The 19,529-nt window shown below is 40.0% G+C and overlaps 1 protein-coding gene across 11 annotated transcripts in view; it reads right to left on the bottom strand.

Moving 5' to 3' along the window:
- Ltbp1 (latent transforming growth factor beta binding protein 1) overlaps positions 1 to 19,529 on the bottom strand; it is a 400,428-nt gene that overhangs the window by 107,074 nt on the left and 273,825 nt on the right. For 4 of the 11 annotated variants that reach the window (XM_042696612.1, XM_042696614.1, XM_042696623.1 and 1 more), the window contains 7 exons: positions 16,363 to 16,590; positions 14,022 to 14,044; positions 11,058 to 11,157; positions 10,417 to 10,515; positions 3,537 to 3,662; positions 2,081 to 2,206; positions 1,022 to 1,144 (listed from right to left, as the gene is read on the bottom strand). In XM_042696612.1, coding sequence (XP_042552546.1) covers positions 1,022 to 1,144; positions 2,081 to 2,206; positions 3,537 to 3,662; positions 10,417 to 10,515; positions 11,058 to 11,157; positions 14,022 to 14,044; positions 16,363 to 16,590 — 825 coding nt within the window. The remainder of the gene's footprint in view (positions 1 to 1,021; positions 1,145 to 2,080; positions 2,207 to 3,536; positions 3,663 to 10,416; positions 10,516 to 11,057; positions 11,158 to 14,021; positions 14,045 to 16,362; positions 16,591 to 19,529) is intronic. The other 7 variants (XM_042696613.1, XM_042696617.1, XM_042696619.1 and 4 more) reach the window with 3 other exon arrangements.

The raw sequence follows: 19,529 nt of genomic DNA, 5'->3' as shown, positions 1-19,529 counted from the left end.
CCTTGTCCCATGGTCCCTTAGTCCTCAGGAGAGCATGAACGCTCTCTTCTGATCTGACTTGATCAGACATCCAGTAACCTGAAACCTTCCCACTTGTCTCTAGCTTAGAACCCAAGGGGCTGAGGCAGGAGAGGAAGGGATGGACTACCAAAAAAATTATCTAATTAGCTTTTACTCCAAGCCTGGGTCATCAGACCTGTGAAGAAAAAGAAGCCAAGCGACAGCTCAGATGAGGCAGACCCACTGAGTCTGGCCTTTCTTAGTTTGAGACACCAGGCTACAGAAGACAAGAGACAGGTCTGCAGGCAGCCAGACAGGGAACCCTGGACCCCCTCCACGTTCTCCTCACAATTCCAAACTACTCCCACAGTGCTCCCTGTGCCCTTGGCTGAAGCTGATATACAAATTCAGGAACACATACACACAAAAAGTACCATGATGCTTTCACAAAGAACTTGGACAAGCAACTACAGGAACAGGAACATTAATTAGGAAATAATCCTGGCCATGAGCACGATCGCCTGGTTTGGGTGAGTAATGAAAGCATTTTATCCAGTACTAAGAATTTGTCAGGCATTCTTTCTAAATGGAGTCTGCACAATAAAACAACAAAAAAAGTCTCAGAACACATGTCAAAGGAGGCAGTTGAGACAAAGGATTGTACCAAAGTGGAAAGGTTAAAAAATATATAAAATGAGCAGTGGTCACACCTGCTCTGTGTTCGAGAAGCAGCAAACCAGCAGGTACCCTAATGAAGTCTGGGTTATACTAGATACTAAACAATTAACTGCTCTACGGTGATCTCCACTAAAAATACCAGCAGAGACAGATAGTGAAGTGACAAGAAGACCATGATGGAACAAAATCTAGACAGAGCTCCAGAAAAGTAGGCCAAGTCTGTGAATCCAGACAGCTGGAGGAGTGAGGATGCGCTCACAGGCTTTCACCATCCTTGCATTCCACCGTCCCGTGTGCTCACCATGGGGGTCACCACCATCTCCCAGTCCTCTAGCACACTTACCCTCACAACGACCCCTCCTGGTCATCCGGTAGCCGCTGTCGCAGTATTCACACCGGAAGGCCCCCATGGTGTTCACACAGTGGCCGTCCCCACACACATCGGCCCTTAGACACTCATCCACATCTGCGTGAAGAAGAAAACAGTGTCCAGGTTTACTCCCCCAAGGAATCATCTCACATCTCTCTTTGCTTCATTCAAATGCAATAAAGAAGTAAACGGGAGACAGGAGCCAGAGGCTCCCACCTGTCATCCTGGCTACTAAGATCTGAGGATTGTGGTTCGAAACCAGCCTGGGCTCTTCTCTCTAATTAACTTCCAAAAGCTCAGCAGTGGAGCTAGAGCTCAAGTGGGAGAGTACTAGCTCTGAACAAAACAGCTAAGGGACAGTGTTCAGGCCCTGGGCTCAAGGCCAGTATGGCACAAAAAAATAATATAAAATGTGATTGATTTTGCCATCATCCCTTTGATATGTTTGGTATAGTCCAAAATTAATATAGTTTTGATTCATGAGGTGAGGAAGAATCATATTTCACTCTTGTCTTCAATCCTCCTTCAGAAATGTTGGAAAGCTGGATTCAGTGGCTTATGACTGTAATCTAAGCAATTTAAAAGGTAGGATTGGGAGAATCACAGTTGAAGATCAGCTTAGAAAAAAACCTTTCCTGAGATCCTATCTCAGCCAATTAAAAAGCTGGACACAGGGATACATGCCTGTAATCCCAGCTATGTGGAAAGTAGAAATAAGAGGACCTCCATCTGGGCAGACCTAGGCATAAACCTGAGACCCCATCTCAAAAATAACCAAAGCAAAAAGGATTGAGGGGCGTGATTCCAAGGGCAGAGCACCTGCCCAGCAAACCGAATACCATCAAAAAGAAAAGTATTGGCTAGAAAAATATCCATTTTCTATCTCCCAGTGCCTAATCAACTGCTATGTCAGAATAGGTGTTTAATATAAACACTTCTAGGTTCTCTGAGTAGGCCCTGAGCTTGATGGGGTCCTCAGGATGGAAACACCAGATCTGAGCATGCATATATCAGGAAGAATACTGCCTTTACCTATGCAGTTAGTACCCGCCTCACTGGCCATAAATCCTGCTGGGCAAATACACAAGAAACTTCCTTCGGTGTTTTCACAGCGTCCCTGGGAGCAGAGGTGTTGCACATGAGCACATTCATCAATATCTGTGAACAAAAGTGTGTGGGAAAAGATTAGTAGTATGCAACAAAAACTCAGTCTCCCTTTTATAAAGACAAACCTTTCTAACTGAGGAGAATAGGAAAAGGAGACAAGACCTATCTATCACCCCCACCAAGCTGAAGGAGTATTAGTAGAAAGAGGAAAGAGGCTTATTGTGTAGAGCTGTAAAAGCTAATGCTAAAATAACCCAGGACAATGGGGCTTCACCAAGAGCTGATATTTCAAAAGGCTGAGTTTCTCAGTGGGCTCATCTAAGCACTTGGTGATTCATTGATCGAAGGACCTCAGGGACTCTTCCACTATGCACACACAGCAGGCAGGGAAGGGGCTGGATCAGGTCATCTCTGTGGTCTTTTCTACTTAATATCTTAGCAGCTAAAGGTGAGTATATGCAAATGAAGCAGAAATAGCAGTGTAGATGCTGCTTCAGCCACCCATTCCCATTAATACACACAATTAATTGTCACACACATATTAGCTGCTACTATTTTACCAATGTCTTAAATCTTAGTACTGAATTTTCACAGAAAGATTAAATACATTAAAATTATTTACTTAATTCCGTTACTCTCTGAGATACTTTCCCTCCTTGCAAAAAAAAATAAAGTCTGAGATCCCTTATTTATAAATGCATTCATAGTTCCATGCTACCATATAGAGATCTTCCATCTAGAAATCTCTTAGAAATCTTATTTTATATGCCTAGATGAATTCTTTGTTACAGCACCTATAAGTAATAATTTTGTTTTGTGCAGTACATATTGATATCTATTGTTGCAGCTTATAATTCATTTACTATATCTAAAATCTTTTGGTAAATGATTCTGCCTTTATGTGAGTGATTTGCATAAAGCAAATAGATAAGAGTATTTGTACATTGAAGTATGAGAATCCCAGACATTTGGAAAACATTTTTTGAGTTTCCTTAGCTCCAAATAGTAAAAAAATTTTTTTAAAGTAAACAGTCATATATTCCCTGCAAATACTTAAACTAGTTTAAGAAAAAAATGATCTAAGCGTACAAACATTTTGTATTTAATAGTATGGCTATCAAAATTGTATCTTACTGGGCACTAGTGCTCACAGCTGTAATTCTAGCTACTAAGGAGGCTGAGATCTGAAGGATCTTTGTTCAAAGCCAGCCAAGGTAGACAAGTCTATGAGACTTGATCTCCAATTCACCAAAAAAAAAAAAAAAATCCAGGTTGGCAGTGTGGCTCAAGTGGTAGAGCATTAGCTGGACAAGCAAACTGGGTGTGCACAAAGCCTGGAGTTCAAACCTCACTATCAGCATGAAAGAACAATGTATCTTACCAACGCATTTCCTCTGCTGCTCACTGAACTTGTAGCCCTCATAGCAAATGCAGGTATATCTCACAGGCAGGTTAATGCAGTGGCCTGCTCCACAGATGTCAGGGTTCACAGTGCACTCATTGATTTCTTTAAAAAGAAGCAAAAGTAATCTGAGAAACCCAGAGGTGAACATAAAGATTTTCTTGCTATTAAAGACAGTTACTTTGTATTTCCCAGCTAGCCAAGTAAATTACGGCTAGGTATGCATTTAAAAAGACAAATATGACTATGAAATTGACTACAATGTCTGATGATTGCTTTACGATTGATTAGACAGTCCCTAAGGTCATCAATGGTCCCTAATGGGATAGTTTCTGAGATGAATCGTAGTAGAAACACATAAGGAGGGCACGTTGAAAATGGTAAGAAAATCAACTGGGTTTTGTTTGGTGGTTTTATCTTTTTGGGGTGGTACTGAGATTTGAACTTGACCAAAACCTTGCAAACACCAGTAAATATCACGTGACCCCTCCTCCTCCCACCTCCAAAAGAATAACGATGAAGAAACAGTACATTTTATCTGTAAGAGCTGAGGATACTGACTCTTTGTGATCATTCAGAAACCAAGGCTAAGAAAGATGCTGGCATGCGGGAGATGAAAGAACCCGAGGGTGAATAGATTGGGGCCTCCAAGCAAGACAGACAGGGAACACAGCTTTATTAGAAGGAGAAAACAGGTAAGCAACTGCCACTGACAACCCGCCATGCCCCCTGCAGAGGGGGATGTGAAAGACTGCTTTAACAGAGATTCCCCAAGAAGATTGTTAGGTCCGCCGGGGACAAATGGCCTTTTCCCTTTGCTCTCTCTCCCTGTGTGTCTGCATGAGGCTCTGCTCTAGAAGTTTCTGCCCAGCGCCTCTAACCCAAGCAACTGGCATGCCTGGGGGCAGTGGACGATCTTCCAGGCTCTGAGGTCACTTCCGCAACCTCTATGTTCATTTCTACATCAGCTGAGGCCACACCCCCTCCCAGGCCACACCCCCTCCCTGGCCACACCCCTTCCTCTTCCCTCCCCTATATAAGCTCTCGCCCAGCCATAATCCCACGGTCTCTCTCTGTCCCCTTTCCCCCTCTTTTCCCCCTCCCTCTCCCCCCCCCCCTCTCTCTCTTTCTCCCTCTGTCTCTCCGTCCCTCCCTGCCCCTGCCCCTCTGTATCCATCTTCTGGGGGCCAGTGCTTTGGTTCTCCCTAATAAACTCTCTCCTGCTTGAACCGTGGGGGGTAAGGGGGGGTCGTTCTCCTTTCAGCAACCCTTAGCAAAGGTAACATAACTTGGGGCCAAAGCTCCTCTCCAAAACCAACGCCATATTCTTCACTTTTCAATATAGTATTTACTGTGCTAGAAGTTTTAAGGTTTCATATGCAAATTCTCCCCCAGGGCTCCCTTATGCCTCATCAAATCAGTTCTAGCTCCTGAGGAGGCTGAGACCCGGAGGAATGCATGGCAAAGCTTGCCAGAACTGAACATTTCCAGGGACTCCCTTTCCAAAATAACCAGCCAAAAGCTGGACTGGAGATGGGGCTCAAGTGGTAGAGTGCGATCTGAACAGTCAAGCTGAACAAGAGCTACAGGCCTTGAGTACAAACCTTGTACAGGCACATTAGAAAATACTACTGGAAGTGGCACTGTGGCACAAAGTGGTAGAGCGCTAGCCTTGCGCAAAGCTCAGGGACAGCACCCAGGCTCTGAGTTCAAGTCCCACGACTGACAAAAATAAAATTATTTACAGTATATTATCAAATTCTAGAAAAAAATAATTCAAAAGACTGAAAACACAGATGATTAACATGAGTGTTAAGGGACTGCCATAGTAACAAAAGGCAATGCATTACAGCATAAATTAGAGAGAACTGTTTATTTGCTAAAAAAAAAAAAAAAAAAACCAACAGCTGGGTAAAACACTATGGGATAGCCTATGACTTCAGTCACACAATAATATATACAGGGAAGAAGAATTGAAGGAAATCAATCTCAACTTTGCTATTTAAGGGTTGGCATTTTCTTATTCTTATTTTTCCTTATTTTTAAAATTTTCTAGCCAAGTACGCCAGACCCAGAAAAACATAGGTTGCATGGTTTCCCTCATTTGTGGTAACTACAATATGCCTAGGAATCTACACATAAACATACTGGGTGGTAAACAAGGGGTTACAAATGAATTAATGGAAGTGTAGTAGACTCTCCAGAGAGCACAAATAGTATTTCTTTAAAAAGATCAAGTCAAAGCCCAGCAATATAAGTACCAGTAAATGGGTACTTGTAAGAGGCAAGGGTGGATAAGAGTGGATAAGAGCCAAGAGGATAAGAGTGGAAGAAGGAAGGGGGAGAGGGGAAGAATGCAAGCGAGGATTCACTGTAGGTACTACAAAATTGAGAAATTGAGACATAGAAGGGAAGGAAGGGGTGGGTCAAAAGGAGATAAAGATGTGGAAGTGGTGACACGGATCAAGATGCATTGTACATATAAACTGCTCTGTTAATTGGCAAAAACCTCAATACATAGCCTAAAATTAAGGTAAGTAAGGGAAGGTCTGAGTTAAGAGGGATGGGTGAGAATGTGGAAAGGGGTGACATTGATCAAGATGCACTGTATTCATGGCAACTCCTTTATACAACTATTTAAAGACAATAAAAATATTCAAAAAAAGATATTTATAGCATTCCCCCAACTCTCTATAATGAGCATGCACTAGTATTTCTGCAACCAGAAAAGGCTCCCTTAAAATATTATTTTTAATATTATATATCTATATCATCTATCTAACTCTATCTATCTACTGAGAGACAGACAGAACAAGACAGAGAGAGAGAAAAAGCTCTTACTAGATTATGTTCTTAGACTTTTAGGTAGTAACTGTCTTTTCTGTAGGAAGTTCATAGTAGAATAGTGTAAGAAATGTATCTTAGCTAAGTATTGGTTGCTCATGCCTATAAACCTGGCTATTCAGGAGGCTGAGGTTTTAGAATTATAGTTAGAAGTAGGCCCAGGCAGAAAAGTCCATGAGACTCTTATCACCAATTAACTATCAAAAGCCAGCAATGGAACTGTGGTTCAAGTGATAGAGCAAAAGAGCTAAGAGACAGTATCCAGGTCCTTAGTTCAAGCCCAGGACCAGCGCATGCACATGCATGCTTGTGCACACACACACAAATGCAAGAAAGAGATACATAGATACATATCTCTATCTTCCTTATAAGTAAATATGTCTTTCTAAAATAATTGAAATTTAGATTTCCTGGTTATCTTTGTAATGGCTAACTTTTCAATACACTTTCCTCTGTCATTTTGATTATATTTGCAAAAGGAAGATGGATTTGTTAGAAGGTGAAGTTATACTAGGGGCTAGGATGGGAACAAATTGAAGGCTTTTAATCTAGTCTTCTGTGAGGTCGATGAGCAGTCACACTGCCTTCCTTCACACAAGACAATTTCTTCATCTCTAAATATTTGCTGTTTCACAGACCAGCTTTATGATGTAAATAGGATGGATTAGAAGTCGTCAAAAATGTGTTGCTTAACTCAAGATACATTCCTAGGTTACAGTTTACTAATGTATTTGGATTGTTTTTTGGAAAGTTGACTGCAACATAATAGTCAAGAATTATAACTCTTTTTAGTGGGAGGAATATAAATGCATAACAAGGGCTTTCTTTCAGATCTAGAACCTTAATTCTTGATGAAAAATGGTGAGGACTTGTAGTTGATTATCTCCTACATAGTCATCTCCACAGAAATGAACATTGTTCCTAGCTGGCAAGGCTTTAAACCCATAAAGGGAGATGGTGGGTTGACCCACTAGAGTGACATCAGTATGGAAGGGGCAGGTTTTAAACCATGCTTCATTTCTCCATTGGTTCTCTCATTTTGCACAGCGATGAGCTACATATTCACTTCAGAGAACCCTTTCATTCACTTGCCATGCAAAATTTACCCTAGTAGGAAGACAGAAGTAGCCAGAACATCACTTTCTGATACCTAGTCATCAAATGGAACATCGTTATTTCAATTAAGGTAAAAAGAACCAAGTTATTAGTACTCATCTTTTAAAACTTTAGAAACATATCTCTCAGCTTTTCCCTCTTTTCCTATAAGGTCTTCATTCCCAAGCACAACGTCAAGTACACAGAAAGGAAAATCCTAAAGAAACATTTTTTGCTCTTTCCATTTTGTTGTTGTTGTTGTTAGGACAGGCAATGTATGTTAAGTTTTTCAAGGACTGGAAGGTGGCTCAAATGGAAAGCATCCAATAATCTATCAAACCAGTGGCCTCCATGAGACCTTTTCACACATCCCCCATAATGCCTACTCATAGGCCTCTTGGCTCACAGGATGATTTACCCTTTCTTGCTACGTGCACCCTGAGACAATTTCCCCTAGGCACATCAAGAACCCTCTTTCCCTTTTGACAGAGTTCACTTGGAATTTGGCAAAACAGCCATAGTCAAAAGCCAGTGGAAAACCAAACATTATCTATTCCAACACGAAAGCCAAGAGTGAATTTAACAGTTTGATATCTTTATTTTCTAAAACTAAATGGAAAAGAAAGCCCTTAGCAAAATGAAGATGCGCCTGTTGACCATGTTTCTTCATCATGTAATTACGGAGTGGATGAATGAATGAATGAGCACAAAATCAAATCTGACAATCAACAGCAAAGCATGATGACTTTACATTTAATGCAGGTTTGTTTTTCTACCCCATGCATCGTGTTTTGAGATTGTCATGAGACTAGAAATAATACTTCAGGGACAAGGGGTCAATTCTGAGTTCTGGAAAAATTGGATAAGCAACTAGTTCTGAAAATGTTTGGGCCATGATAATTAGAGAGGTTTCCATAAGGCAGTCCTGGAAGACAAAGAATGATTTCTGGTCTGTCTGTAAAAGCCATGGAGAAAGTTCCAGAAGAGCTGGAGCAACCATCGACCATCAACTCATGGAAAGGTTTACAGAAATGCTCTGGCTTTCCTAACTGCCCCCACAAAGAGCATAAATTGTCCCCCAATAATTGACACAGATGTTACAGATGTTTCCACTTTATAAACATTTGCCAAAAAATAAAGGTGTTTTTTCAACCCTATCTTCTAGCTATTAAGACACTATGCTAAATCAAGAATTCATATGCTGAAATGTATAATTTATTTGGATAATATGCCAGTAATGTGTCAAGCCAAGTGAGCAGTTAGGAGAGAAATGTATCACTCTGATGAACTACAAATCTGTAGCTCACTGTCTAATTATTGCATGTCAAGGGTATTTGTAGCTCATTGTGTAATTATTGCATGTCAAGGGTATTTGTAGCTCATTGTCTAATTATTGCATATCAAGGGTATCTGTAGCTCACTATCTAATTATTGCTTGTCAAGGGTATTTGGCTAAAGCTTAAAAGGACTATTTCCAATCTCACATTGGTTATAAAGATATCTATCATCAGTTAGCAATTGTCAGCCAATTGTGCTTATTTTAGGCTCTTAGTATTCCACCATTTTCTTTAAATATAATAGGGAAATAAGAGTAACAAGTAATATTTATTTCCTCTGTATTACAGAGGGGATAAACACCACATAACTTTTTTTTTGATCGTGGGGCTTGAACTCTGGGCCTGGACACTGTCCCTCAGCTCTTCAGCTCAAGGCTAGCGCTCTACCACTTGAGCCACAGCACCACTTCCAGCTTTTTCTGCTTATGTGGTGCTAAGGAATTGAACCCAAGCCTCATGCATGCAAAGCAAGCACTCTACCACTGAGCCACCTTCCCAGTCCCATATAATGTTTCTGAGAGAACTAGTCAAGATTAAGTCTTTGTGTCTGACCCTCACATAAAACCAATGGGAACCTGTACATTTTGATTAAAATTCCATTTGATACACAGCAGTAGTCCTCAGCTAATGTCCATCACTTTATAAAGTAGTTCTAAAGCCGCAACCTCTTTAAGTCAGACCCTATTTCCAATTTTCTCCCCTATGTATTCTTTCTGAAAGAGTCTTTCATTAGAGGAAGAGTATCTGTAAATGCTGATGAAGGAAGCAAAGGAAGTAAGGGAAAGAGAGAGAGACAATGGGAGGAAAAGAGGGAGGGAAGGAGGGAAGAAGGAAGGGAGGGAAGAAGGGAGGGAGGGAGGGAGGGAGGAAGGAAGGAAGGAAGAAAGGAAGGAAGGAATTCAACATCATTTAAACATATGATGACAGACTTTAGCCCTGATTTTCTGCAGATCTGAAACCTAGCTCTCTTTAAGGAAACCATAAAGATTCCCCACAATCATATTAACTGGTAAATAGTTGAACACTTTGATGCATTTTCTTACTGTCTCATTTTCAGTATTTGTAGACATTTAAAAATATAATTGGAAGCAGGGTGCTAGTGGCTCACGCTTATAATCCTAGCTACTCAGGAGGATTGTGGTTCAAAGCCAGCCCAAGAAGGAAAGTCTATGAGACTCTTATCTCCAATTAACCATTCCAAAACCAGAAGTGATGCCATGGCTCAAAGTGGAAGAGTACTAGCCTTGAGTGAAAGAGCTCAGGGATAGTGCCCAGGCCTCGAGTTGCATTCCCACTATGACTGGTTATTACCTTGTGTTCTCTAGTTCTTAATAAACATTAGGCCTCAAACATATCTTTGTGACATTAAATATTCTTTTGAACATTAATAGCTATGTTATATTCTACTGCATTATATAATATAATTCATTTATGCATACTTTTCCTTCTAGTAATATTTTTATTATTTCCAAATATTTGTTATTATGACCAGCCCTGTCATGAGCCATCTTATTATATTAGATTCTAAGTGAGGTACAGACCCTTTTCCCCAGCACAGAGAGCGTGGCAAATACCATACCGACCTGTTACTTGAGTAGGCGCGATCACTTGGCTGGCACTTGAAGTAGAAGCTTCAGGGGCGATTTCCACGGGCACTGGGGGAGATGTCTTTTCAATTACTACTGCATAAGGAAGTAGGGGATAAAAGGAAAAATTAAAGCCTTTTAATACTCTGAGATCTAATTTCACAGTGCAAGCATAACTTAGTCGAATCACACATCATACTAGTTTCATGGATATAAAGAACTACAATAGACCTTGAAAGCTTATGGTATTAATTCATGGCACTGGTTTCAATATTTAGCAAGAACATTATACTGCAACTCAGAAATTTAAGAAAAATGACCATTCAGCAAAAAACTGACTTTCGAAGTTCAAATAATTGATATTACTCCTGGTCACAGAAGACAGTAGAAACCTTGCCTTTCCCACTGGAATGCTTGTAGTACTTTCTAAGTACTTTTTTATGGCACCACAAGGCAGTATGGGAACTTACTAAAGTATGTGTGCTATTCATAATTCAATTGCAAATTCTAATTATATATTAAATACCATCAACCACACACATACACACACACACACACACACACACACACACACACACATCTCATCTTATGCTTTCATTAAGAATATCTTATAAACAGTACAGAGCAACACAAGTTACCTGGATATTGTGGGTGCAGGTGAATAGTTGAAATGCCTGGAGAGAGCTGGGGTTGCCCAGGCTCGAGTTTGGTTTTCTCTTGATCCAGTGAAGGTATTTCCTGCAGGTTGTATTTGAGACAGTGGGAAGTCGGGAGGAAAAGATGGAGGGGGGAGAAAGGGAACAGAAAGGAAGGAGAAAAGGGAAGTAGGAAAAGAGGAAGGGAAGAATTTAAAGTAGAAATTAAAGTAGGAATTATTTTGCTTCCCACACAGTATTGTTATTATTTAATAAACTACACTCTTAGACCAAGAGATATCATAGGACATTAGATGCAGCCTGGATAATCTTTTAACATAAGCCTACAGTGCTGTTACTACAATGGCGATCCTTTGACTTTGCTGCAGTCCTGGTGTTCACACATGCTCCAATCCATTTTCCTGGGGCTCACAGGCAAACCCTTCAAGCAATGGCCTTGGCTCAGAAGTGGATATCTGATCTTTGACAAGGTCACACGAGCCCCAAACAAGGACTCAAGCTTCATGTGCCCCACAGCCACCCTCTCTGCAGATTAAATCATAGGTGTCACAGCTGGATTATGATAACATGCACACATTAAACTGGACTATTTGAAAGCAGTTATCAGAGCCTCCATTAACCTCGCATCTACTCCAGGTCTCTGACGGTGGCAGGCAGCCACAGCAACAAGAACTGTGGTTTCCAAAGAGGACTCAGAGGTTCCTAACATATCCTGTCTTCACTCCTGTCCCCTGGACCTCAAGAAAGAACCAGATCTGTTCACCATGGCTCAGGCCAATTGAATGATTAGTATAGTGAAGAGTCTTTGCATTTACCCACCAGTGTGAGGACAGAGAGTTCATACCAGCACTTCATTAAAAGTGTTCATCAAGCTACATCTTCACTGTTTCCCTTCTTCTTCCTATTACCTTCCAGAAAGCTCTCTCTCCTGTTCTACTCATGTCCTCCCTCCTGGCTTCAATTATCACCTCTTTCCTGCTTCTAAAATAGACAACCTGACTGAATATTTTATCAAAAACCTGATTTTGTAACCATGAATGCATAAAGGATAACTCTGTTGAGATATTCCATGGATTCCTCAACCCACCCCCTTCTTCCTCCTCTACACACATACACACACACACACACACACACAATCATCCAGCCATTCATTTCTGTTAATCCACCGTCATTAATCCATGCCATTCAGATTGTAAGGTCCCTTTTCTAGTCCTTAGAGCTATTCACTCTTCCATAGCCACAGACCTTGCCAGCCCAGTGTGGACTCATTCCCTCACGCTGTTTACTGGAACCAACACATTGGCTTCTCAGGCTGCTTTTGTCTCTTCTTCATTTCATCCTGCCATGATTCCTCTGAGCACTTATTACACTTCCCCTGTGTCCCCTCTTTTTAGGAATAGAGACTGGCTTTCTATAACCTGTTAGAGAGATGACTTCAGTCTGTCTTGATTGCACCCCATTCCCTGAAGCCCCTGGCCAACATCAACAGAAAAGCAGACCATGATCAAGTGTTAATCCACTCTTGCAGTCTGTAGACTGAGTGTCGCCCATCAGCAGGAGCCGGCAGACTTCCTGATCAACACTTCTCCACGTGACAGGTAGGATCCTGTTGATTAGCAGGGAATTTCCTCACTGCTTTACAACTGAAGCTTGGTATTTCTCACATTCCAAAAACAGCTCCCCAATTCTCTTTCTAACCAACTCCTTCATCACCCTTGTTACTCTCCTAGCCAGCCTTTGTGTACACCTTTCACATCATGAGACCCTTGAAAAGTAGCAAGAACCCAAAGACCAGGATTCCATGTTTCCTCACTACCTCCTCTGATGAAGACTAGCACTCCAAAATTAGAATTTCTTCCTTCTAGCTTCTCTTAGCACCATAAGATAATATTTGTGCTACTCTATCTTATAACCTAACAAGTTCAAAAGCTATACCTGGGTAAAATGACATATGCCTGTAATCTCAGCTACTCAGGATGTAGAGGGAAGACTAACATAAGTAAAGTTAGCAAGACTAAATCTCATAAAGCAAACAGAAAAGCAAACAACACAAAACAAAAACAAGAGAGCTAGGGGTATGGGGCAAAGTGGTAGAGCATCCACCTAGCAAGTGAAAGGCCCTGAGTTCAATTTCCACTGCTGAAAATAAACAAATAAGCAAGAAAAAAACTACTTACAATGGCTTTTGTATCATCCTCATCTAAATCTATTACACAATGCATTCTTATTAACTGAAGGACATATAAATGTATAGATATTTAATAATTACTTAATTGCCACATTACCCGTCAAATAAAGAATCAAGATTCAGAGAAGGTATAAGCTTACATAAATAGAACTTGAATCCAACAAAGGTCTGAATTCCCTACTAATAAATTTTACAAATCATAGTCCCATATTATGCCCCTAAGTAAAAAATTGATTTTAAAAAGTTTCCTAAAAATTCTAAAGAACAGTGTTTTCCAGTATCTGATTATAGCTTAAGATTAAGCTCTGTACACTAATTAAATTCTGACATGTATGTTCAACTTCAGTGAATTAACAAGAGCTTCACTTATTTTTACATGCACTCTGAAAACACACAATTATATAATCACGTCAGAGCATTTCTTTCCTTCCAGACAGGCAACCAGCTGACTCTCAGAACTTTACTTGTGTCTCTGGTCTGCCTTCCTTCCTTCCTGTTTCCTTTTCATTAGAATTTAAGTTCCACAGGAATGAGAGTTGTGTATGATGTGTTCTCTGTTATTTTTCCTTCCACTGTTCTCTGGCAGGTGCCCAATAAACATTGTTTGAGTGAATGAATGAATGCTCTATTTCTTTAAACTAAATGATGTATGACATACCTCTTAGTGTATTTAAAAACTTTAAATCCTATACATATTCCCTCAAAAACATATTTTGAAGAGCAAAAGAAAGAAGATTTGAAAACAGTGAGACAATTACCTTCTCAGGGGCTGCAGTTGCCACTAAAACCAGAAAAGAAAGAGGGGATTAGTACAATTTAAGATAATTTACTCATTATAGTTCAAGTTTTAAACAAAATCAATAATAGTCCAAAAGGATTAAGAAACAAGCTAAAGCAAACACAGAATCACCTGTCATTTTGGAGAATGTTACACATGACTGGCTGAGAACTTTCTGTACTCCTTCTTCAAATTATAGGAGTGCAGAGGACAATCATGGGTAAGCCTCTCAAACTTTCATAATTAAGATAATTCAAGTAACTCTCAATGAACATGAAAGAGAAATTAAACTAAAAAAAAAGACATAATCATTTCCTGCCTAATCTTTACTTTTCTGAAGCTCCTCATGTCTACGGAAACAATTAACTTCAGTAATGAGTCAAGTACTTATCCTGAACTGAACTAGTACATAATATTGGAAGTGCTATCTGGAGTCAATGTGAAAAAATACTGCCACACATGGAAGCAAGACACATGACAGCAGCACTGCCTAGATGTAGACCAAATTGAAGTGACGCCCTATAAACATTGTCAAGAAGACACAATAACTAAATTATGGGTGAAAAGAAAAATCGTCTAAGCCAGTAAGAGCCAATAAGAGGTTAGCATCAATATATTGAGCAAATGAACCAGTATCCAGTCAGAAATGTTATTGGGGTATGGGTGATGTTTTTGTATTGTGAAAGGCTTGCTCAAAATGAGTCCTCAAGCCCTGGGTCAGTGCACACTGGGAGTTTTCTCCTGAACCAATGCCTCCCTAATCATTTGTAAATAGGCTACCTGGATGCATCAATTCGTGATGACAATTCCGGTACCAGATAAATGAAATTACTACTATACTATTATTGAAAATATACTGTCAAAAACATTCTCAGAAAAGTCTTAAGGGAGAATTGGACCAAAGCTAGTTTCCTTCTGTCTATGCTGAGCGATAAACAGTTGCAAAGGCCGTGACATTTTATATGAACATAGGCAATTCCAGGTGAGCACCTACCTGTTCTGTCTAACCTGGGAAGAAGTGCAGGGAGCAAATGAGGAGTGTAATAAAATAGGCCAGAGCACACAAATGCTCACAGCCTGGGGAGCAGGTGGCGGGGAGTAACCCTGCCTTCCAAAAAGGAGGCTCTTCACTATGCATAGCCTAGTTACCCTATCTTCCCACGAGATCTGTAATAGAATGGGCATTCCAAATTCTAACCTAAGAATCAACTGCAAAAATCTGGCAAGAATTTTATTAGGATATATATACACACACATATATATATAATTAATATGGAATATATACATATTCCATATACATAAATATATTCCAAACAAATCTAAAATGTGCGTTCCTTCTGTCTGAAACAAAATTTTTTAGCAATCAAGATATTAAAATAGAATGGAAATTCTAGCTTATATGAAAAGACAGGGATAGAAATAATCCTCCTTCTTCCTGAATACCAAAGAAACAGTCAAAGGCAACTGTCCCTAGACTCCCTTTATCTGCTTTCTGGTCAGGGATCCATTATAAATCTGTATGACATGGGGTGAGTCCTATTTCCTCTTTAGTCTCAGGGTCCTCAAAAGGTTAATACAAGGACTGTACTAGATGTCTCCCAGATCCCTTCAGTTGACTAGTCCTACTTTCCTGTGTTCACTCTCTAGTAGCCCTAACTGCTCAATAGCCCTGGTGTAGGAAGCCGTTAACCTTTTCACTTTTTTTTTTTTTTTTGCCAGTCTTGGGGCTTGAACTCAGGGCCTGGGCACGGCCCCTGAGCTTCATTTGCTCAAGACTAGCACCCTACCACATGAGCCACTGGGGTTTCGTGCATGCTAGGCAAGCACTCTACCACTAAGCCATATCCCCAGCCCCACTTTCACTTCTTTGAAGCTAGTAGCCTCCACTTTGTAAAGCAATGTTTACTAAGTGGCTCCCTAGACTGGGAATTGAATGAGGACTATCCTCTTAAGGCTCTAAATCACTATCCAGGCATCAATATCCACCAAAAACAGCCTCCAGACAGCAAGACGGTGTTCTGAATTACCATGGAATATTACTGCCTGCTAGGTACAGTGATTCTTATTGCAGCCATTTTGGAAATCTCATCCAGGGATGTTTGCAATTTTTTTTTATGGGGAAGGGGTGCCACTGGCATCTGGAGATCAAAGGCCATAGATACTGCAATATACCTGGCCCTCTCCCCTGTCAGTGAAAAATTGTCCATTTTCGAAGGCTAGTAGGGCTGGGGAGCCCTGTTCTACAGGGGTATAACCAGAAAAACCAAGACACAGACGCACGGAGAGAAGACTTAAAACCCACAACCCAGTCCCCCTCTTACCTTCGGGCTCGGCCGCTCCTGGCCTGTGTTCCCGGGAGAAGGTCAGGGCCTCCACTGGCTCTTCCTTGGCTGGGAGAGGTGGAGGATGAGTACTTTTAGCAACAGGTTGAGTGTTCTTTGGCTTGACAAACAGAGGTCCTTTACCTACATGGTGATGGATTGGCCTGCGTCTATGAACGCCAGACACCGTATAACCCATTCCACCAGGACAGATTTCCTTAAAAGCAGCTAGATTTGGGATGGGAAAATATTCCTTTTAAAAATCTAACAGTGCAAACCTATACAGAGGAAAATATCATGATGAATAGCTCTTAATAAATCATCATTTACATAGGTACATTTAAAAACTTCAAGAACAGATACGAATGTGAGCAAATTGCTTAAAGTTCTAATAAACTTTCATATTTACATTTTTAAAAAATCTCCCCTTTTCTTTAAGCATTTATAGCCAACTGTTCATTTGTGATCGTACCCAACCCTCTCTCTATATACATATACATATATACAATACTGTCATATAGAAATATATATCAGTATAATATATATCAATATAGTATATAGAAATATATAATATATTTTATCAGTATATATATACTGGAACATATATACACTGATAAATCTCTCATAAATTTAGCTTGTATCTTACGCATCACATTACATATATCAGCAAGCAACTTGATATTTTATGTGTATATATCATATTATCACACTATAGATGTAAAAGGTAATGACAAAGTATGTATGTTAGAAAACATTTTATATACAGAAGAAAATAAATATCTATTACATATTTCATGCTGAGTTTACTTATAATATCAGAAAAAAATCAGGCTTTATTCTTCTCCCCTTACTTTGTTGTTGTTTTAGTTACAAGGAGTTCAATGACATCTCAGTAAAATGAAAAAGAGAGGGAGGAGACAAGCAGATGCGGGGTATCTAATCTAGGAGAAGAGGTGCTGAAATCCTCATGGTTTGTTTCCACTCAAAGAACTCAAAAGGCTCAGCCAGAAGAGTATATCTCCCTGTTTTCAGTCAGGAAGGAATGAAAATGGGCATGGCTTTGAGAGTAAGGAGGACGGCCACGAGAGGAGACTGGCTAAATTGATAGCTAGAAATGAAGAATAAAAGAAAATAATTTTTTCAAGCCATACCTATTTCAAGGACCACAGACAGGCAAAAGCCTGGCCAGGACCAGTCGGCTGAACTCTGGGGAGAAGGAAGGATTCTGTGTTCTGAAATCGTTATCCTCACCAGAGAAAAAGCGTGCTTGGAAGGTGATTTGCAAACCTCCACTGCATAATCCCGGTGAATTAACAAAGAGCACTGACAGGTGGCAGGGAGTTGTGTGGCCTACAGGGGGAAAATCCACCTAATCCCTTTGCTGTTGGTGTTGGAGGAAAGTTACCAAACTCAGACACCAAAGAGGGAGCTCAGAGGCATTTTTTATGTCTACTTCTAAAATTGAAAGTAAAACAAGTCATTTCTCACTTTGACCAAACAAGAGATCTTCTATTGAATGTTCTGAACCTAAAATTAGCTCTCAATAAAAAGGAAACTCTAAAATACACTTTAAAAGCATGCTAAAATGTTGCTTTCCTAAGGATCTCACACTAAAAAGTGGAAACTCATTCTTACATTGAACTGGGAAAGAGAATTCTTCTTTGAAGAAAGGATGTTTGCAGAAGGCAACATGTGTTTAGACTAAGCGTTTCTTTTAATTAAAAAAAATCATCCTAAAACCAAAAGTGAGTTAAGTGCAAAAATCATTCATCTTTTACATTATTTTCAAATTTAAGCATTGTACTGTGAGAGGGTCTGAGTTACATTTACCATCTTGATTATGACTATGTAAGGATTACAAAACTGGACTTAAATGTGTCCATGAACCTGAGATATTTTCATTTGACTATTATATTTTAATAATGAATGCCTAGAAAGGCACAGAAAGTTAACTGGGGCCAATTGGAGGTGTCTAAAGTGATCTCATCTACCAATTAAACATCAACTTTATATTATCTTTGCCCTTAGTTTCTTCCTGATTCTAACTACCAACAAAAGTGGATCATGACTTTGGAGCTCTCCAGATCCTGTCCACTATCACAATATATAGTTAGACCTTTAAGATACCACATGACTCTGTGAGACAGAATGCTGTGATTGCCTAATTAGGAATTCATCTACCTCCTCATATGGCAAGTATCAACATCAACAACAATCCAGTAGACTCTTTTATGTCCACCATAAGCCAGTAAAAGTAGAGGCTATTCTTGCTTTGGTCATAGCATGCCTAATATTTACTTCTCTTCCATCTCACTCCATAAGCCCCTGCTTGAGAAGCTGCCAACTCTTTGGGAGAAGGTACTTAGAGGAAATGTAGCCTTTCAGGGCACTAGGCAGTTATGTGCCAATCAGAAGAATGAAGAAACAACTTCCTAATGCTAAGTTCTCCTGGAAATTCATAGGGGTGTGGGCAGGATCTGCTTTAGAAGCCACTGATCTTCACAGCATAAACTCCATCATGAATATAATTCCTTCTGATTTTATTTTATTTTATTTTTGTCAGTCATGGGGCTTGAACTCTGGGCTTGGGTACTGTCTCTGCGCTCTTCAGCTCAAGGCAAGCACTCTACCGCTTGAGCCACAGCGCCACTTTTGGTTTTTCTGGTGGTTTATTGGAGATAAGAGACTCACAGACTTTCCTGCCTGGGCTGGCTTTGAACCTCAGATCTCAACCTCCTGAGAAGCTAGGATTACAGGTGTGAGCCACCAACACCCAGCTCCAATTTTATTAAAGGAATTAAGCATATTGTTCAATAAATTAATGAGTCAACCTGCACATAGTCCAATTACTGTGAAAGGATTGGCCACTAATCAGAATGAGAGTAGAAGGCCCAACAGGGATTTCTGTAAATATCCCAGTAAGCATCCATGAGCATGAGGCTAAAACAATGGCTTTTATTATTATTCAGGAGGAAATCTAATGTTTACCAGAAAAATAGGAAAAATCACTTTACACATAATTTTTTTCCCCTAATACATTCAACTTGGTTATGTCCAGGCTTTCCACAAACATATTTAAAAAATGAACATTGCACTATCAAAAAGTAAATTTAATGTCAGAAATCCAAATGCCCCAGGCTGTAAAGACGATTTTGCCGACTCCTGTG

This window comes from Dipodomys spectabilis, unplaced genomic scaffold, assembly GCF_019054845.1.
Source record: "Dipodomys spectabilis isolate Male_0828 unplaced genomic scaffold, ASM1905484v1 ptg000210l, whole genome shotgun sequence".
Taxonomy (NCBI): domain Eukaryota; kingdom Metazoa; phylum Chordata; class Mammalia; order Rodentia; family Heteromyidae; genus Dipodomys; species Dipodomys spectabilis.
The sequence above is the reverse complement of the archived record's forward strand: the minus strand, read 5'-3'. Positions and strand labels throughout refer to the sequence as shown.